The sequence below is a fragment of the Sparus aurata genome, chromosome 16 (genome assembly GCF_900880675.1).
Source record: "Sparus aurata chromosome 16, fSpaAur1.1, whole genome shotgun sequence".
Lineage (NCBI taxonomy): Eukaryota > Metazoa > Chordata > Actinopteri > Spariformes > Sparidae > Sparus > Sparus aurata.
Genome location: NC_044202.1, coordinates 11,532,741 through 11,555,149, shown reverse-complemented (window position 1 = coordinate 11,555,149; position 22,409 = coordinate 11,532,741). Strand labels below are relative to the sequence as shown.

The following is a 22,409-nucleotide window of genomic DNA, read 5'->3' as shown; positions in this document are numbered from 1 at the left end:
GGTTAAAGGCGAATCAAGCAATGGAAGTGACTCATGAATACACAACATTTGAAAAAGCAAATCAAAACTGTTGAGTTAACACATTACATATCTAATACGTCTTTGGCATTTAAATCCCTTCCCACTCTTCTCCGATGGGCCTCACTGAGGCTGGGCCTGCATGTGTGATCAAACAGAGATTGGACAACTGAGTCTCTTCCCTCCCCTTCACACCGCGCAGTGTTGAAAGGCTTCATTAAAGCACGGGGCTGGAGATACAGTATCAGAGGCAATTTTCCATGCCTTTCCTTGGGAAAAAAGAGAATCCCATTGTTAGAAACAGAGGGAGAAAAGTCTGTCAGGGCCTTTAGATGAGATAGAATACAGTGCACCACCGCCTCTGTGCTGTAATCTATAGTGATGGGCTTGGGCTAATGGGAGTCTGACCTGCAATGGAGCTCATTGGGAGCCATGCAAAGAGGCAGACCAGAGGAGAGGGAGAAAGAAGAGGCGATGGAAGCAGGGGCGAGAAAGAAAGACAGAGGGAGAGAGCGAGAGGAGGAAGATAAAGAGAGAGAGATGGGGGGGAAGAATTGGCTTGAAATTTTCTGACAATGAAACGTCTCCAGTAATTGTTCCTGCGGTGATAAATGGTGTCCCATTGTACAGTGGGTCTCCTTGTCCTTGGGAGTCAAAGAGAAGAGATGGGGAGAGGGGAGGAGAGTGGAGGAGGGAGGGAGGCAGGGAGGTGGGGGACGCAGAGATGGACTGGCAAAGCAGCATTTAACTTGGCTCCGGCTGCAAGCAGTCAACTTTCTGAAGGTGACGGTGTGTGTGTGTGTGTGTGTGAGTGTGTGTGTGTGTGTGTGTGCGTATCTGCATGTCTATGTCCGTGTTTTGCTTGTGTCTGCTTTGTCTATTGTGCTGTATACGTCGGAGCATTTCTGCTGAAGTGAACCAGCAGGCAGCAGAGTTGTGAGTGGGGCTCCTGCCCTTGGGGATGAGGCTGACAGAATAAAAACACATCATAACACCACAGTAATATTCCCTTGACAACACGCTCGGAGCACTTTGTGCCCCAGAGACATTTTTTGCCGCCATCCACGAGGAAGAACATTTACCATGCTGCGACTTCTTCAGCAGACAGTCTTTTAGAGCCCTAGTCGTTTAAAGGATAAAGTAATTCCAGTGTGATTTCTGTTTGTGCTCATTTTTACATACATGCCTTTATGTGAATAATGTTTTTGTTTGACACGTTTTGTCTATAGATAGTTAATCTTGTCGGGTTTATTCACTCACACTCACTTCCAAGGATAAGTCGGTTACTGTGGACAAGGTTTTATACATTTCTTAAACCTGCTCACATTCATCTCATTGTAATATTTCACAGATTTGGGAACAGTGAGAGCTCAGGCGAGACAAGACAAGAGTGTTTTTTCCGCAGTCTGCTTCTCTAATTTTCTGGGGCATTTTTTTTTATTCAAAACTAAATAAATATTTAAACAGTATCTTACATTCTCTGTGGTTGAATTAGAAACCATTCTTTGTTACTGAAAAACCCACTCATGAAAAACAAGACTTAAGATCACTAAAGTGAGTTCAAAATAAAGTCAATTTTACACAATCATAAGATATATTAATGTGATTATAAAATGAGCAAAGACTAGAATAATTCTAGAACGACCTTTGAAGGATCGTTTGTTGCCTGCTATAACATGATTTATACTGTACATTCATAAAAATGTAAAGCTAGGAAAAAAAAAAGTGGAGAGACGTGTGTGAAAATACCCAGGGTTGAAGACCTGAGAGGGAGTCCTGATAAAAAACATGAAAGTTAGCTTGATCATCATCTGGCTTTGATGTATTCAGGCAAAAAAAAAAACAGTAGTGAAATCGCTTCATCAAAATCAAATCAGGATGTTTGCGCAGATACTCTTTTGACAGCGTAAAGAAGATCAGTTACCCAAAATGTGTTGAACACTTGTAGGAATCCATCATTTCCCTCCATCCTGTCTGCTACAGAATTTTCAGCCGCAACAGCTGTGCAAAGACGGCTTAACGTGTTCCACAAGTGAACAAGCTGTTTCTAAAAAAAGCACATACAGCTTCAGAGAGTCCTAACCAAGTCTGTGTTGCACTGATAAGCGTGAAGGTTAATTGGCAGTTGTGTCCTATATGTTGTTTATTTTTGTGTCATGTTGCAAAAGAGATCGAAAAAATAAAAAAACAGGGGCGACATATAGGGAGTAAACTGTACTTTCAGCTACTTTACGCGAGAGGAGACAAGTCCTGAGCAAACTAGTTTATGTGAGCAACATCTCCGGCAGTGGGCCAAGAGAGGAAGATGTTTCTGCTGCGACAGGTCGGAAACAAAGAGCAGAAGAAGCTGTTCAGGCTCGGGAAGGCTCGTGAAGGCAAAAAAGGAGGAGAACACACTGTAAATGCTAAAGAGACTGCAGAGCCTCGAGTTACCCATGACACACATTAATCATTGGTGGCCTCTCCACACTGCATACGAATGCATGATGATGATGATCCTCCCCCTGCACCACTATCTTACCTACAGCTGTGACACAAACACAGGACCCGGTGTCACATAAAACTGTTCTCTCTTCTCCTCTCCCCACTTCCTGGCTTTTCGCTTTTCCCCTCCCTGTGTTTTCTGTATCACCATCATGTCCTCGCACCTCCCCAAACCACCCCATCCCCCGCAACATCCGTGCACCCAGACATTCATCTTATCTTGCTCCCACCCCTCCCCTGGTCCCTGCTGGCCTTGGACAGCTCCGTGCCAGGCAGAAAGCAGGTGGCGGAAAGAAAAAGGTTACACTCATTATACAGATTAAACCTGTAAATGCCCTGTCGTTGGTGTAATCGATGTGCCACTTCATTGCAGTGACTTATTGATCAATCTTGTCTGAGGGTCGCACACAGTGCATCGTTATAGCTTCAGCAGTAGCAGGGACTGCCTTTCCTTTCAGACCCTGGTCCTTCCACAGATGCACTTCTCTAACAGTTACCTCACCCTTACCAGCAGTGTACTGCAGTGTGTGTGTGTAATATGAGGTTCACTTCTGGCTGTCCGGTGACTTGGTCTGGTACATAGACTGAATGCAGCAGCTATCATGTATTACATCTGTAATGCACCATTGTCGACTAAATGGTGCTCGTAAATCCTATGGCTTTCCAAGCAAACTACCATTAACCATGTCCGATCACAGACCAGTGGCCAGAAGACAATGTTGGCATTGTGCGTTTCTGCAAACCACGGATATGCCAAATTTGTACATTCTTGTTTTTATATCAGGAGCGGTACATATGTTTCTGATATGAGTTATGAGTTGAGTTTCTCTGTTCAGCAGTTATAGACAAGTGCTTCAACACCATAAGCCATTAGGGCATTATACTAATTCAGTGGTCATTCAGCAGTTGGTGCCTTCTACCATTAGTAGCACATGTCTGAAAAACAGGCAGTTTTATTTGTTGATCGGCACACAGTCAGTGTGAAAAGACACACCCTACAACTTGCATTCAACAAAGGTTTTTACAAAGCCTCCTCATAATATTTCAATATATAATGGTGACAGACAAACAGAAAAACAGGGACAGGGGGAAAAAATCAACAATGACTATGCAATTCTCTTGATGGTGGTAATTAAAATTGATAAACATCTGACATAGTGCGTGTGTGTTTTTTTTATCTAGAGGCAGCTACGCTCACTCTCAATAAATCGGTCCTCAATTAGAATTAAAAGGAAAAAAACTGTTTCAATAAATGCCTTGAGACATCAACAAATAAAACAAAAATACTCACTCAGAGCTATGTGCGCTGAAGAGAATAAACAAAGACGATAATCAAAAGAAGAGGAGCTCCTGAACCAAGTCAAGAGGAGGAAAAACTCACAAAGTGACACTGAAAACACTTATAAAAAAAACTTGTTCCTTTTTTATTTTCTAAGAGTGTGAATGCTCAGCTGACATCACAACACCTGTCCAGTCTTATCTGAGGTCTCAAATGGACTACAGTGACTTCATTTTGCCTCACTGAAAGGAGATACATTTGGCTCCTCTGAATGGAAGCCCTTTACTGCACGGAAGGAAGAAAGGCAGAGCAGCTGCCTTTCCTCACATGACGCCCGCCTCTCCCAACCCACATATCACACCAACCCGTGGCTATAAAGGACATCAATTTGTGATTACACAAATAACACGGCTCGTCTTTCCCCGACATTCTGAGGAGCACTGCCCATACCACCCACTGCTCTTCTTTAGAACTCCTCTGTCCCTGCTGCATCAGTCTGACGGGGGAGGTATCAGGTGCACCTTTGGATTGAAAAAATAATTGGTTTTGGTAAACGGGTAGATGGAAGTGTGTGATCGGCCAAGTTTGGGAGGCAGAGTTTGCATGCTTATCATGCTGCACAGCTGCACACGGCAGGGTCTCTTTGTTTTACGGCGCCTCGCTAAGAAGAGCCTTGATTGCTAGCGAGGCAGATTACTTTGTTTTAAACTAACTGTTGAAAACGGCTCTGACCACATGGAGCACTGTGAAGTACAAAGCACCAAAGCGGGCCTGTTTCAAAGTAAATTTTTTTCACCGACCCTTGGAAGACGCCTTTCTGGTCGGTCACGGGAAGATGTGGAAATAGAAGCTTACACATACATGTTGCCCCGGGGAGCTACAGTAACAAAAGGTTAAGGCAAATATGACTGGAATCTCTCGCCTGTTGCTAAGGGGCAAATCTTTCGTGTTAGGCAGCTTTCATTTCAACATGACACACCCTCCCAGAGGCGCGTATCCTCCATCCATCTGTGCACCACAGGTCTACTAACAAAAACAGCAGATCACCACATTACTGACAAATGCGTCACTTGTAAATAGTAAGAATTTCAAGACCATGAGCACTGTGCTGCAGTATTTGCCACAAGGGTGAGAGTGTGCGAGTCTGCCCTGTTGCTACAAGGAGTAAGCACCTCAGTTATGAGGTGCCATATTAAAGTCTCCATCATTCACCATTTTCTTCCTCACCTTCAGATATGGATGGAAACAGATGACCGGGAAATTGCTCCCTGTCTGACAAATGGCAGGATGGCATAGCTCCATGGGCTGCCCACCGGCAAACTGCTGCTACCGAAGGAAAGGACGGGAACAAATCGCCTCCCACTGCTCCAATTACTGAGCACGCTCATCTCACAGAGGGGCTGCAGTCGACTCCATGGGAGGGGGATGGAAAAACACTGGCTTGTGTGAGGGCGAATGATGATGGGGTCAAGGGTAAGATGACATCTCATTCCAATCAGCCATCATCCTTAATTTGTTATTTCACTAAAGTGGGAGTCCAGCAGACAGGTGACCAATGCAGTGCGGACATTGCTGCATAATTCAAACCGTTATCTGGTAATATAGCATGAACCACTTTACATTTTAAAAAATCTACCAGGGACGTGCTAAATATTCTATTTTAGTGTTGGGGAAGAGGAGAGCCAAGGATTTTCTGTCCAGTTAGGACGTGATATACTTGAGCTCTGCGATGGGGTTTGGCTATTCACTATTAGCTTAAAGTGCTCCTTAGGGGAATGAGGGAGTCACTAAGTTTTAAGAATAAAATCGGGCTGAAACAGGGAGGGGGAGCGGGTGCTCTTTGTTAGATTTAAATGCTGCACTATGTTCTCTGTGACAGGCTGCTGGTAATTTATTGCCACAGCCATTACGGTTATTAGAAATCTCACTCAGGAAGACGAATGGCAGCCTGGCTGGTCGTTGGTCTTCCGTCAGGGCTGACAAGGGAGACGCAGCACTCTTGGCTATTGACATTTTCACACCTAAAGCCAAGCTCTGCCAGCTGTATTGCAATTCAAACCCCAACTTAACGGCAATGAGCTAAATCATCCCTGGCCTTGGCATACAACTTTTCTTTATTTCCTTCATAAGAGGAGGAGCATTCTGGTAGTCAGCAGCCGTTTGGAATGGCCATTCATGGGCAGAATTTTTTCCCCAGACTGACAGATTAACATTAATCCTGTCATAAATAACTTCTATCACAAAGAGCCATTAAGAGAGACCGTTAGGAGTGTCTAAATGGAAGCCATTTCTTCTGTATGACTGAGAATGTGGAGGAGAGAGGGAGGGGAGGGAGGAAATTTCAGACAAAGGCACTATGTGCAATGTGCTTTTTCAATTTCAACATTTCTGAGGCCTATGAGTCATATTTCACTCAGTGGCCCAGAAAGAATGACAAATGATTTCAGTTGTTTTGCAGCAATTGAAAGTGAAAGGTGACGTGGCTATCAGTGAGGGCTTTGGCCCCACAATAACACTTTGTCAGGTAGCAGAAAACACTGGGATAAAAACAATGGTTAAGAAAAAACAAGACTTAAAGTTCATAGTTGGTAGAACTAAAGTAGAATAAACAATTTATGATACTTAGCTAGAGAGCCTAGAGGGGGCTATAGAGGTCTGACCTGAACAAGGTATTACAAAACAACAAGCCTATTACATAGCCTAAAATTGTTGCATTTATGTTAAAATGTTAGCTTGAGGAGGGTGCCACTGGCTTGTCAGATTATCACATTAAGTGTGTTGTTTACAAGTGGAGATTTTAGAACAAGTAGCACAAGATTAGCTAAGATTAATCCTCTAGGGTCCATTGATACAGAAATACAGCCTTTTGTCTTTTGTCTGTGATATCTTGTCATGGACCAAACTCTGGTCATGAGGAAAGTTTGACTGATTAGAGAAAAGGTCATTCAGCCATCACAGAAAAATCAGTCGAAACCAAGTTGCAAGACATCTTGCAATGTAGCCAAAAGTTTCAAAACACTAGGTAGACCAACACTGAAAAAAGGAACATAGTTCCATCATTTTCTGACAACAATGATTTCCCTAGGATGGGAGGATATCAGATTTTATTGCAGATTGGGTTAAAACACTCAGAACAAGTCGATCTTGGTGAAATTCCTTTATTGTGATAACCATGAAGCAGAATAATTGGGATAACTGACTTGGAAAAAGCTTGATACCATACAGTCCTTTGATTTCCTGATTTACACATTTCTACAAAAACTCCTACTCCTAACTCCTATAAGTTCTTATATTTGTTTACCATTGTGTGGGGAACCTGTAACTAACCGAGCATTCACCTGTTTAATATTCTGTAATTCAGTGGGACATCTACCAACAGGGGCAAAAACACTGGCTGAACAAGGTACACCATTCCAAATAAATCAGTCAATTGGAAATCAAGTGTATGAATAACAAAGTCATTCCACGTAGAATACACATTCTCTTTTAATCCAAGAAGGCCCTGCATTTCACTTTAAGATGGGCAGGATACTAGAACCGTAACCAGAATGCAAAATGTTTATGGGGTATACGTGGTGACTGAACATGTACTGGTGAATATGAAGAAGGGCTGTATGAATAACACACAGTAATTGTGCAGCCCGGTGCTCTTACACTGACATGTATTCCTGAGAGGCCACGGGGTGTTGAGTGGCTGTGTGTTGAATTGCTAATGGAATGTCATGTGAAGGGGAATGCTGGGGTGCATGAGGGTAATGGTGATGATGACACCGTGCGAGCAGCTTCCGCAAAAGTGCAGGTTATGACATGTTTGTGCATTTGTTGAGGGAAAGGTTAATGTACAGCACCGAGGCTGCTTCCATTACCTTGTGTCAGAAGCAGAAAAAGCCAACTGCATTGTACCAGAAAACTGGCACCATTTTTTGACTCATGCTCATAACAACAATCAGACTTTCCTGGTCACAAACGCAAAATGATTTAAATTCTCTCTTCACGAGGCAGGATAAGAATAGAGGGAGGTCTAAATATTCGAATGTGAGCGTTCTCCATGCCAGGCCTTTATTGAAGATATGTATTGGTTTAGCGAAGGCCAAGGTTCAGGGCACATTGGGGTTAACTGCAATTCCCTGACAGCCCAGATGAGAAAGTGATGTGCACAGTGGGAGGTCACTGTGTGTCAGACCGCCAGCTAACACTGGCTCATTGGGAACCCGGCACGCTCCATTTAACTTCACAGGGCATCCACATCCTGCACTGCTCTCTCTTTCTCACTCACACACACACACACACACACACACACACACACACACACACACACACACACACACACACACACACACACAAATACACACACATTATGGCCCTTGCTCCACCACCCTCTCATGTATGGCCTTGAAGGGCTCCCTGTCTCCCATCACTGTCCTAGGAAGCCAGAGTCACTCTGACTCATTAGGGTAATTGAGACAGGTTCTCCTGAGACTAAAGAGCTGCTGAATTGCTACCCACTCGCGCATTTAAAAGACCACTTAATCAAGCTCTTGTGTGTGTATGTTTTATTCTCTCTTTCTCATCGTTCCCCTCCTCTTTTTTGACATACTTTCCTTTCCTTCCCTGTTTTTCTGTCAGGTCACTGAATTGGATATGGTGAGGTTCGTATGCTGCTACTTGCTCGTAAGAACATGATCCAGCGGTTTTCCATCTTTAGACTACTGTCCCCTGGTGTTAAGAAAGAAGCTTCAGGTCCGCGGGAGTGTGAATGGGTGACAGCAAAGAAAGAAATGCTGATCTGGGGGATGCTGGGAAGGAAGACGGGAGGGAGGGGGGTGAGATTGAGTGAGGGAGGAGAGGAAAATCCACCACCTCAGCGATTCTGGGGGCCGGGCCGCTCTGAGCTGACAAAGACACCCAGATTGCGGCCAGAGGTTGTCTCAGCGAGGCGAGGTGAGCCAGAGCGCCCGTCATGTAACAAGTCAGATTTAGCAATACTGCTGGGTCAGGTCAGACTCAGATTGAAGTTGGAGTCACGGCTGGCACCACGCTGCTCGCCTCCTCCATTGCTCATCCATCTGAACACAAATTACCGAGCCTTCCTCCTTACGCTGTGAAATATAGACTGGTGCCTTGTGCGAGTGTGTGTGCGCGCACTTTCTTTACACACACAAATCAAAACAGAAGTGACTATCCCCAACATGCTGGAGGATGGATGGGCGCTCCCAATGTATTGTATTTTCTCTCAAGATTTTATACGAGCCTGCGGGCCCAGAAGATGAGGACAAGTGAGACGCTGTTTATCTGCTCCCATGAAATAAGACAATGACACTGTAGCGTGTTCAACAAACTACCTACCACAAAACAGAAAAAAGGGGGAAGAGTGTCACCACAGAGACCTCTCTCTTTAATCATGCCCCATTTCTGTCTCTCTCTCTTTCAGTCTAACACTCAGTATATAATTTTTTTTCCCACCATTCTCTTTTTCTTACCCTTTTACTTATTTCCCCAGCTCCACACATACACCTCCCTCACTTCTCTCTCTCTTATCAGTGACAGGCTGGAAACAGCAGCGAGATAAGGAAACGCCTAAGCCAATACAAGGTGTGGTGGTCGAACACCCAGGCAGATTAGTCATTGACACGTTGGACAGTTAACAATGGGAGAACGTGCCGTTCAAACTGGTAAATGGTAAAAGAAACAATGAGATGAATTTCTCCTCATAATGCATTATGGGCCCTGCAGCATTAACAGCCAAATCCAGGCGCATACGGTTCGTCCCCTGAGGTGTGGCAGCACAGATTACTAAAATGGAGCTGGTGCTGCATACCTTAATCAGTTTCTGTCACTCAATCACTCAGAGAGACACACAAGCACACATTTGCACACATACATACAAAGTCCAATACACCAGGGCCTGCTTCATCACTCCTCTGTGTCCGCTGCCTGGAAAGTGGAGGCCTCGGTACTTAAGTGTACTGACAGCTTTTGTGTACACATTTCTGGACATCATCTTTCTACAAATTCAAACACAATTGTCAATCATGTCAGCATAATTGACAGATTTATTGGTATTCTGTTCGTTAGGTGCAGCTAAGACACATGGGTATAAACAAAGCATTTTCAGGTGAGTTTTATTTATACCTAATAGCAGATTCTAGCGTTTTTTGTTTATTTCAAGGAAATGCTGTAGGTAGCTGCTTTCAAGGTGTAATTTTGTTCTTTTAAAATGTACACTGACCTCCTCCAGGGCCTCCTTTAGGCTAGCAGTGCATCTTTTCACATATTCGTCTCGTGTACTTTCCCTTTCTAAGCCAACTTAATGCTGAACTCTAATGTTTTTGTATATAATTTCCTCACCTCTTTGGTCGAGCCTCTTCTGTGGTTGACAGAGTTGTCACCAATCACAAGTGATGTGTTTCAGGGCTGGCTCAGTCTATAATTGCTGCTATTTTGTCATCAGTGGATGACACTGAAGTACTCTGCACCCCATCTGTGGCAATAATGTCTGTGTGCTGCAAATTGTCGATTTATTTTTTTTAAAGGTCAAGCTATTTTTTCTTCACCTCTGCCACAGTTCTAATCATAAGTGAACCACTGCTCACAGCATTGGTCAGCTGACCCTCGAGTTGTGTTTTAGTTCCTTGTGTGAAAGTGGTAATTATTTTATTTTTTTAAAAGAAACAAACATTTCTATTGCATCGAAAACAGGACATCTTCTTTTTTTGTGAAAAACAATCAAACAATCTTAAAAAAGATAATCATGAATCATGAGGTCTCCTTTCCTAAATAAAGATAAATAATTGGTGGGCAGGGTTTTTTAATGACACGCTCTCCTCTGAGACGATTAAAAAAAGGGGGGGAAGGAGAAGATTGTTAGTTGTCGAGCTTTTTCAAAGATATTCACTATGATCACGATTCACGATTCTCCAGACAAAGGAAATTCGATCACCATCCTGAGTTTTTGTTTCCGAATCCTTGATTAAACATTTTATATTCTCCCACTGCTAGCTGCAAACTGTCTTCAAATAACATCCAGACACCTTGGCCTATTTGCCTACAGCTCAGAGAGAAGCTGTTTTCTGTTCATAAGCAAAAAGCCAAACTTTGGATTGGGTTGACCAAGCTCATATATATGATTCTGTATTCAGATGTACATTTTTCATCAAGTCAGATGCCTAGGCACTGTATTTCCTTTTTGTTTGTCCTGTAATGATAAAACTAGACTAGATATATGCAACAATTCTCCTATCTAAATCTCTAAATTTTGAAAATAATAAAAAGTATTTTTTTACATAATATATTTCTATAGCTGCAACAAGTGCTGAGTTATAGATCACAGTGCATCAAACAGTTGGTGTGATTGTCTTCATAATCAGGTATATGTGGACTGAACAAATTCATTGATTACTGACAAGCTATAGAAGCACTTTTGACATGCAGCACAGCTTGGACATTAGAAAACATTTAATGAGGTCACTGCTATCTTTGCCATCAGGGAATCCATTTTTAAATGCAAGAAAAACTGCAATGGAAACCTGCATTGAAAATAAATTTTTAAATTAGCATGTGAAAGCATAAGCAGATGTAGAATAGGTGGGATTTATTATCGTTTACTGCTTACAGGGGTCCATACGCATGCGTCATTAACTATGTTGTGCGTATGGGCAGCTCATACACCTCGATTCGATGCACGCCTCGATAAATACAGCCCCTGGACTTCACAGACCTCTCTCTCCCTACAGCCCACGAGAGACAAACATTATTGTATTCTAGTCAGCCACCTGCCACTTTAAATGGCACTTCAATCAGGAGAATAGCCATGAGTTCTACTCCCTTAAAATGTTACCGTTTAGAATTATTGCTGCTGGAAGAGGGTGAAGACTTGACTAGAGTATGTGGCCATTCAGTGCATCTTCCTGGCTTTTCCCCCTTTGTCTTTAAACCAGTAACCTGCATATAACATTGTTGTGCTTAAGAGTATGCAGTAAAATAGTCCTGGCAGCACTGAAGATTCTGTCCCTTGGTTCTGCAAAGTTTTTGTTTCTCGCTCAGACAGCTCCCCGCTGGCTCAATTAACTATTGATCAGATCTGAATGAACCGAATGTAAATAATTAACAAAAGTGCAGATAGCATCTGTGGCTCTGCAAACAACTTCAATACAGAGGCCTCTGTGTCTCTGATCAATAGGGCGTGGACAGCATGCATATCAGCATCTACGAGGACCTCTGCAAGGTGGCCACAGAAAAAGAGAAAATCATATTTTTATCAGACATCGCAGCTGTGTCAACAAAAAACATCAAGAGCACAGTAGGAATCAGGCAGGGGCTGTTTTATTGTAGATACCAGAGTGGGGAAAACAGTATCTCTCTTTTCATTTAGAGGTAATCAAATTAATTCTCTGACGAGGCATACTAATAAGTAAATGAAAACATAAATTGTTGCACTCGGGTGCAATTGGACTTCATACAGTAACTCCGCCGAGAACAATTTGCTCCAATGAAAATCCGTCATCCTATAAGCAGCTCTGAGGAAAGTGATAACCTGGTTGTGTCCAACAAAGCTGTGTAAGTAAAGATGCAACATACTGAGGAGAGAAAAGCATAAGGCTCTTTGGGGAAGGAAGCACTGTATGGTCGTGTTGGGGCAAATTGAGAGAGGGCCTCTAGGTAACCCTATTTGAATATGAATGCCTCCCATGATCCACATCAAGGGAACTGACAGGGGGCACCTCTATCTACAACTACAGCCAGCAGATGTAGTTGTGTGTCTGCGTATCTGTGTGTAGCAGTCACCCTGCTACACACAGATACGGGGGGGGGGGCACAACTGATCACTCTGTGCAGCCATCAGCTACCGCATTTTTTCCAAGGTACTTTGTACAGTGCATTAATCACAGGGACCCTTGAGCGCTTCCACGGATCCAAATATTCCGACCTTGAGGTTACAAGAAAGACATTAGTCCTGATCCATTCAAAGTATTGGAGACAGGGAGGGGAGCAGAGGGAGGGGGCAGAAAAGCTTTCAAGGTAATGAAATTCTGCCGTAATTTAAAGGAAAAGACTTGTGGGGACAAGCCTGGGCCGGAGTAAGAAAAAAAAAAGATTAAATTGGATTTTTTTCTTTTCTCCTTTATTTTAAATTAGGCTTAAGTGCATGTGGGGGGTAGTTTTTCTTTCTCTTTTTTTTTCGAACAAAAGCATGATAACAGCATTAACGTCCAGAATGAATCGAATCATTTCCAAACCAATTAACCTTTGACAGAATGGATGAGTGGACAGGAATGAGAATGGTGCATAAGGGAGGGGAGAGAAAGGGGCGGGTGAAGGAGAGATGGCAGAAGTATGAGAAACGGGTCTGGCTGGCAGAGACGTTGCTTTTCAGGGTGACTGCTGATTGAGCGCGTAGAGTGAAGGCATCTGAAGAGCGATCGTGGAGATATCCCAATCATACCAACAGAGACACCTCAGCAATCCCTGTTGGTTGTTGATCTGTGTGGGAAAAAGTAACCAAGAGTAAAGATGGCTACTATGGTTGGGCAAGAACTGATTTGGCATGTGACGATATCCACAGTCGGACATTGCGATATCTTCTCTAGTTGTCAGATCAACTCTCAAATTCATGCCAGACGAGCATCGGACATACCTCCCTGTGACTGGTATATAAAGGTCTTTGCACCACATGTCCGTAACATTGCTGTGCTCACCCTCGAAAGCTTGAAACAAAGTTAGCCAGCAATCCATACTGAGGAAGCTTAGCTTAGAAAACGCAAGTAACAATGGCACAATTGAGACAAACACACTTACGGTGGCCTGCAGAAAAGAAACTCTGCAGCCACCAATGTCCCAGAGTCTCCTGGGATTGGCTAACTGGGCAGGTTCAATACGAGAATAATAAACGGGACGTGGAAATGTAATGTTAGTGCATTGAGCAGCAACAGAATTCTTTTCAAACAACTCGTGCCTTACGGCAACTCTGAGGGGACACACTAGTTTATTGTCCTCTCTGGCGGGGGGGCCTTTTCAGTCACAATGTTATGACTGTGCAGGGCTCAGTAGTTGATGACTGGCAGCCCTGGCGGCCCAGCCCTACTGGGTACAGAACAGAGAGGACACCAACGCATTCAATCTCACCTCCTTCTCCCTGTGTCTGCCCTGCCCATCCTGACTGATAGTAGAAGGGGTCTGCAGTTAACCCCACTTATTCTTTATGCTGGCTCTCACTCTCCCTCCCTCTATCTATCTATTTCTATTCCTCCCTCTCTGGCTCACACACAGCTGCAGCCGGTCCATTAAGTTAATTAAAGGCTCCATTTTGAGCTGGAGCCCGCTAGCAAATACGAGTGCCAATCAATAGATCTCTGGCTTATTTTGTGGAAGGGAGGGGTGACAGGACGGGTGCTGCATTCAGGGACATGATTTGTAGCCTTGGCAGACGAGCCATGTCCCTCTCTGTCTTGTCCTCTGTCTCTGTCTAATTTGGTAGCCACCCTGCCCCTTCCACAATCTCCTTCCCGCACTTCACCGTGATGTCATCTATCACTTCGCTCTCCCTTCTTTACCCCCAGCTATCCGCGGCTTTTCCCATCTGCCTACAAGGAGTCACAGTCCTGTGTTTCCCTTCGAGAGGCTGTGTGCATTTGTTTTAGTCACCATCTGCACAGGGGAGCCAGCTGTGAGCGGTTGCAGCTGGGGTTGGAGGTGTGAGAGACTGCGTCGGGCAGTAGTGGAGTTGAGATCAACAGGATGTCCAGAGGGATGGATTATGTGAGCTCAGGGATCAGGAGAGGAAGTCACAGTGGGACAGAAGGCGAGGGCCTCACGATGGGAGATGGCACAGTGTTACAAAGATTACAACACAGTATGAAAAGCTCATTTTACATTTCTATTACACCATTTTATACCAAAACAAGCACATTTAATCAGGTTTTTTGAACATGATTTTATGTCTTCTACTTCATTCTCTTTCAAAATCAACACTTTCTGAACAGTATTCGAGGGCTGCTTGGATGAGAACAGAATGTAAACTATTTACGTGCCATCATCGTTCACTTCAACGTTCATCATCTCGCCTTTAAAAGGGGCGGAAATTAGCATGTCCAACCAGGTGTAATGTCATGTTTCGATCACTGCCAGTCAGAGCTGGAGTCGATAGACACAGTCATTCGACCTGAGTATGAATGCCAATCGTAGCTTTTCCAAGGAAACCAGACATCAGATATTAGTGGGTGTTCAAGGTTTTTTGCTGGTTTGAGAAGAGATGATCTTGGAAAAGCAGCAGGCTTCTAGTCAAAGCATTGCATGTGGAAAACTCACTATTGAAGGAAATTGAAGTCATAACAACACATTTAGGATGTAACACTGAGCCACAGGGAGGAGCTGGGTCACTTTGTTCCATACCGACAGCACTAAGGACGTAAACAGTTTGGAATTGATTCAAAATCTAAGCCGTTTTCAAAAGGAAAAGCTGCTCCAACGATCTTCAATTTTCTCCAGAAATCAATTTCTTGCTATTGTCTCATACCACAGCAAGAGCGGAAGGCCCACAGGCTAAACAACCATCATCAGCTTCATGTGGTGTTCGTCTGCTATGAATAATGGCTGTGGGTGGCAGGCGGTGTGGCAGTTCAAGATCCGCAGACAAGCTCTCTCTGCAGGATGTCTCCGTTCCAACAGTCCCACCATTCCTGCAGTCACACCAGCAGCGTGGCAGTGGCGCAGCTCATCGAGCTCTTTCCCAGCAGTCATCCAACAATTCTCTCCCTCTGGGGAGGCAGTCCATGCAAGCCTTGATGGTTAGCCAGTGTTGTTTCTTGGAAGCCTTTGCTTTCCACCTCCTTCCTCCACTCCTCTTTCTCTTCTCATCTCTCTCTTTTTTTTTTCAGTGAGAACGCCTGATGCTTTTTCCACTTCTCTAATCTAAACTCCCTCCTTCTCTCTTCTCTCTCCTCTCAGAGAAAGCCCAGGGGGGCTTGTTCATATTCTCTCCTCTTATTGTGTTTCATCTTTTTTCCTTATGACACAGAACTATCCCCCCAGAGTATCCAGCTTTCAGCCAGGGAGCTGGAGAAAACGCATGGTTAACCCCATTTTATTCTGTCTATTCAAAGGTTCCCCGACAAAGCTCTAGTGCTCACAGCAGATAAGGGATCATTCACATCGAGGAGCAGAGAAGGTACGGTATGCATTCAACAGAAGGAGAAGGGATGGTCATTTTTCTGCAAAAAGTGTGGCACTCGGAAGGAGCAGTGCATTCCTAAGCAATATGTTGCACCATATTGTGTAACTTGAAAAACAATGGAAGAGTGCACTTACTGAGGCATGTCAATGAAACAGCTGTTGTGAAAGTGCTAGTCTGCTGTACTTTTGGCTTGGTACAGTATCTATTCTTAGATGGGTTAGTTTCTGTATAGAACTGCTATTAGCCCAATGTTACAGTAAGCCCTTGTCAATCATTCACTTCAGTATGATAAATTCAATTTATATATGCCATCAATTTGCCATAAAGTCCTTCATACTGCTGGTCCATATGCACACTGTATGACAATTTGCCATGAAATAAATGACAAATTTGTCAAGAGTAGCAATCGGCTGTGAATTGACTCCAAAGCGATATGATGTACCCATGCCATGTAATATATCTGTCAAAGGAAAGGGTTATCAAACATAAGGTATGACACATAAAAATGTAAATGGTTAGACGGCGGAAAAGGAGGGAGGAGAGAAATAAGGCTCCTCGTCGTTGCTGTTTCTGCAATGACCTCATCTCTTTTTTACCACACTCTTTCGCTTTTGCTCCATTTCATTCTGGGTCTCTCTATCTTTCATTCTCTCTCATATCATGTGCACACTCCCACTGCGTTTCCCAAGCACATGCTCCCTCATCCTCGGTCACCCTAACCACCTCATTTCTCCAGCCCTCCCTCCTCTCCAACTCTCACTCTGTGCGTAATTCAATCATCCCAAGGAGATGGATATCCGTCCCCTAGGAGCGCTTACGCTCTCCATTTCCTAAAGCGCTTGATCAGATTAATTGATTGTCCCCCCCGTCATCCCTGTGCCCCCTCTGCCGACTGAGACTGGTGCGGTGGCGGAGGGTGTACAGAAATCAAGTTTGCATTGATATTTTTATAAAATGGCTTTTTCCTTCTGCCCCCCAGACAGACTCACATAAAAGGACAAAGGGGAATAAATTGAGCCAGGAGGAGGGGGAGTTAACATGGAAGGGTGGAGGCCTGCAGAAACAGACAGGCAGGATTTATAAAGAGGACAGAACAACAACCTGGAGCGTACAGCAGACACAGAGCTGAACAGGAGATCAAGGGACAAGATAAAGCAGAAAGGCGATCAATGAAATGAAATAAACAAGGCTGTTAAGGAGGTGAATAGTACATATGAGGTGAGTGTGTGTGCATGTATATGTGCAGCATGATGTTTGGCTGCAAGCCTGCAGAGCACAGCAGAGGGTAGAGATGGGAGAGTCAAACCAAGCCCCACAGGGAACACAGGAAGACCTCAACTCATCCATTATAACTGAGAGCCAAGCGGCTGCCATGTCTCCTGATTGCTGTGTCCCTGTGGAGCTGTCTCTCTCTCTGTCTCTCTCTCTCTCACCCTCTTTTTGTCTCCCCCTCTCTCTCTCTATCTCTCTCTCTCCGTTTGGCACTGGGGATCACAGTAGATTACAGTGCTGTTCCAGGCCTTTGGCTTCTACGTTATGGCAGGGGCCAAATACATGCACAAACATACACACGCTCATGCACACACACATACACATACGCACACCAAGCCATGCAGGAACACAAGTACACATACAGGGATAGGAACTCGCCCGTCTCTCTCTTATCTATCTGCCGCACATGTTCCCCATACGTGTAAAGCTTTTACCTGAGCGCGCCATTACAGCTGAGGCTTTTACCTCTAGAGAGCCAAATTACCTTTCAGATGCAACCTTTCCTTTTTCAACTTGCCCTTGACATTTAGTTCACTTGCATTTCCCCTGTTCGTATAGGCTCACTGTAAAACCACACATCTACCAACAAGCATGCACGCGTGTACACACACAATCACACACACACACACACAAAGTTTCATGACCCCAGGCTCCTAATTTGGTGTCATTTAGACCTCACACGTTTTTCTTCATCCTTTACAGTAGCCTCCATGTTCAACAAATACTGTGTGTTTGCAGGATAAAACACACTGCCTAGGCAGGATCACACTGAAATCCCAGAGCTGAACATGTTCTTTTAAGCTGCAAAGCGTGTCATACTCAGTAATAACAGGAAAGTCTCGCTTTACATTAGTTTTATTAAGAAAGGAAGAGACTGGTCCTATAGCAGATTGGGAAATATTCCCAAAAGACTCAGCTTTCTACTTATTGCCATCCAAATTGAAATAAATACAAGGAGACTCCTTCCCCCAACACTAATGTACAACACAGGATGTCTGAAACCATAAAATATGGTTAGGGCCGCACAAATAATTGCACATAATTAGAAATTGATATTTTCTCTTCTAACAATTAATCATGTGCATTATCAAAACCACATTAGGCAATATTTTTGATAGTAACATTGATTTCAATTACCCCTTGTTACAGTTATTTTTATAATTGCTAACTCGCATTTATCTATAGCTCATTCACTTTTTCATAACTCTTTACACAGTCAGCACCACACAAGTCATTGTAGACAAAACTGTGGATCACTTTTCACACAAAATGCATTCAAGGGCCTCATCTTCATATTTCATGTAAAATTTCATAAAAGTTGTGTTTAAAACCTTACATTACAAAAGAATAATTGAAAGAATGCATTGATGACCTTGATGATAGTCTACAGGTGCAGTAATGATTCACTATTCCCTTCCAGTCATAGAGTGGCTTATAGGCCATCCCAGCTAGGTGTCACTTTACTTCCAGTTTAGGGTTTTTTCACGCCTCATCTGTTTGGTTCAGTTAAAACAGACCATGATGCGTATTTTAGTTAATGCCATTCATTTGGGCTGGTGTGAAAGCTGTCAATGGAACCCAAAACAGACTGAAACAGCTTGAAAAAGTGGGTGTTGGGTCACCAGACCAGCCAGATGAGTCTTTACTATTGACTTACCTTTAATTGATATAATTCATTAATCAATCTGCTGATTGTGAGCTGTTCAGGAAGCATTCTTACAATTGTTTTGTAGCCACACTGTTAATTCATCTAAAATAATTCAATGCTAACACATACTGTATGCAAGTCAGTGCAGGTATTTTCCCTGATTAATAGGTCAAGCTGTTAAAACTGCTGTGCTGTGTCCTGCTCCATGTATTTTGTCAGTTCATTAAAGTCCACAACAAGTGTGTGACAGCAGTCCGACACTAACAGGTCCTGAATCATTACATGAAGCCTCCTTTTCCTCCTGTCTCTTCCTTTTAGTTAAAATTCACAACATGCGGTCAACTTATAGTCTAATAATCTCTCTATAAAAGCAAATAACCTCTGTCTGTCTGTCTGTGTGTGTGTGTGTATGTGTGTGTTCCTCAAATATCTCTGCGGATCAGGATCAGACTGACCTGAGAGTTTCAACATGGCTGCTGCGTGGTTCAAGGGTGTGCTATTTCGCATTTGTTTGGACTGCAATGATACTGTTAATAAATTATTTCATAAATGCTTTACAAATTCCACGAGCATGTCCACCGGAGCCACTACAGTCACGTGCGCACCAGAGCCAATCACTGCACACCGTGGCCACGCGCGCACCAGAGCCAATCACTGCAGAGCCCACCGCAACCCCCCCCCCCTTAAGAAACAAGCAGATTTATACCTGTAGCGGTGCGAGCTGGACAGGGATTTTGCCGGCGGTTCGGTCCTGTTCTGTTCTGTGCATCTAAACTGACTGTTGTGGATTAATGAGATTAAGCGAGTCTGGACCGAGGGACCCGCGGACAACAAAGTGGAATCGGAATCTGTGGATGTTTGTGTGTAGCTAGCCGCTAGCTAGCAGCTAGCCGCTAGCTACACGGCCCACCTCCCGAAGCGACGGACCGGAAGCATCGGCAAAACCGGACCTAGGGTAAATAATGTCCGCCACACTTTTTCGCGAACATTGCCGTCACATTTGCTTTGTGTCTGGTGCAGGAAGAAACGGTAAAAACTGGCTTTTGTCACGAAAGTGTCAAGCAGCAAGTTTGGTTGTTGAGGAACAGGAAGTTGTGGGAGGGACCAAGGCGGATGATTGACAGGCAACAACGGTCGGTGTGTGTGAGAGTAGAGAGATTTGTGACATTTAGCGTGTTTGGAGTGTGTAGTTAGTGTGTTATGTAGTGTTTGGTGTAGTGTGTTTAGTGAGTAGTGGAGTCGTTTTTTTGTTTAATGAGTCAGAATAGAGGAGAAGCTGAATGTGGAGCAGGCAGTCCAGCTCTTCATTCAGCTGGAAGGAGCTCAGGCAGACCTGAGCATTGCCTGCATTTAAATGTAAATAGTTACATATAACTTTGTACATTTTTTAAATGTATGCACACATTTAGATAAACAACAATTTATATTTGCATTATAAGTAAAAAAAAATAAATAAAAAAAATGGTTTGTTAAACATATTTGTGGTTTTCACAGTAAAAAAATCTAACTTTTTCTACTCGGATTTCATGTTTTTTTTGTGATTTTAGGTCCATTGTGTTAATACAGTATGTCAAAATAAAAAAAATAACTGTACAGTCACACATGTGAGGTTGTGCTGAAAATAATGACACCAAGTAAATAGCTTTTAAGATGAAATATAATGGCAAAATCAAAAATAGTCAAAAACAGCCAATTATACCCTGGAATATCGGATTTCACAACAAACCTAAATATCCCTGACGTCCCACCTTCAAACACAGCCTCATTTGGCCATCCATGAAAAAGCTCCTTAACCTCCCACTTTTTTATAGGAATACACTTTTCTTACGGGCACTGCACTAGTACTAATAATGCCAATACTTATTATTTCTTTGTGAGCTTGTTGTGACACCACAGAACATAAATAGACACCAGAAGCATTAAAGTGCTGTACAAGAAGCTATGGAGTTTGATTTCCCCATGTGGATCATGACAATGCACTAATGCAGCAGGGCTACGATCACCAAATCTGTCTAATCACCCGGCTACCTGTCAGTTTGTTAACCTTCATGTTTACTTCTCTTGGTGCATGCAACAAATTATAATTCTTCCCTGGTTTGGACCAAAGTAACTAAACTAATGGTGTGAAAACATTCTTACTCTTCATTCATACACCCCACAGATGAAATCTTTTCCTAATGGATGCTGTAAGTTTATGACCATAAGTCACATGACCACTTCTCCTTTCTGGACAGAATTAATTGCTGGTTGTCTGGACACACATGCAGAAGATTAGCAGTGGCGGATCGGGATTACAAAAAGGTTCTTTCGCAGGTGTTTTGCAAAAGAGGACGTGAGGTGTGATGTGGATGAGAGCTTGTGTTCATGCACAAAACGGGGTTGAACAGCACTGCTGTATTTGTACAACAGAACAAATGTCATCAGTGTTTGGATAAAGGAATGTAAACTACATGTTTTAGTTTCATATTCCATTTTGAATGTGATACGTAACATGTGAGCTTCATAAAAAGAACTATATAAAGAGTAGAGATGTCAGTTTCGGTTAATTTTGCTATCGAGCATGACGCCCATTAAAAATTATGTGATCTTCGGCTCAGACATGGCAGGGACATGGTTCAGAGTGCTTGATCTTAATTTAGCACAGTATAGTGCTGAATTTAACTTAATTTACACATTTTAATCTACAGTTGACTTTGTTGCTTTTCTAGAAGAAATATTCCAACATTGAACTTCTTTCAGAGCACGTCACAGCGTAGTTGTTAGAAGACAGTGTGCCTGTATGCAAATCAACCTGCGTACCAACACATATAACATAACATCATATTTCACAGGAAGAAGTAAATGTCAAACTATATTTATCTTGGTTTCCGCTTGATATATAAAGACATTTAAAATAAAAATGTTTGCTAATACCTTTCAAAATCTGATAAGTGGATGCAGTGTATCCAAGCTTTCTCCTGCATGCTAGGGTCAGCTCTCTGTCGTCCAGCAAACAAAGCAGTCATTTCCCAAGTTTTCCTTCCAATGGTTTACTGTTAGTGTATTCAGGGTGTGCTCAGTACTATTGGAATATGGGGGCAGGTGCAACAGAGCACAGATCTGACATTCAATCAGTGCTGTTTGTCTTTGTCATGGTTGTATTGGCCATGTTGTTCGCTGCTGCACAGAGGCAAACATACAGACATCATCTTTGTAGGAGGGAAGCTGAACTCCTAACCTGAATACATATACTAATCAATGTAGACAGTCAGACAGATATACAAATACAGTATACAGACATACAGACAACCACACATGTGCGCACGCTCTGTATGCTTGAGTACTCAAGCCCACAAAACTAAATCAACACACCATTTATTTTCCTTTCCCAAAGACTCTCTCTCTTTCTTACTTTCCCCAGACTTTTTTATTTGCTAGGGGGCTGAGCTCTCAGACTGGGATTGATCCTGAGCTGCAGTCTTGAACCTGAGCCCTGAGGGCAGCTCAGTGCAAACATGCAGCAGCCCCTCTCCACTTACTCCGATCATGGTTACACTCTC

General features: G+C 43.3%; 1 protein-coding gene across 2 annotated transcripts in view; it reads right to left on the bottom strand.

Annotated features, from left to right (window-relative positions):
• The window catches only part of pacrg (PARK2 co-regulated), a 135,748-nt gene that overhangs the window by 87,639 nt on the left and 25,700 nt on the right, over positions 1 to 22,409 (bottom strand). Inside the window, exon 1 of one of the 2 annotated variants that reach the window (XM_030443003.1) lies at positions 5,009 to 5,133. The exons of the other annotated variant lie outside the window; for it this stretch is intronic. Within the exon in view, the coding sequence (XP_030298863.1) occupies positions 5,009 to 5,083 (75 nt within the window). The 5' untranslated portion in view covers positions 5,084 to 5,133. Of the gene's footprint in view, positions 1 to 5,008; positions 5,134 to 22,409 lie in introns of those variants that run through there. 2 annotated transcript variants of the gene reach the window in all.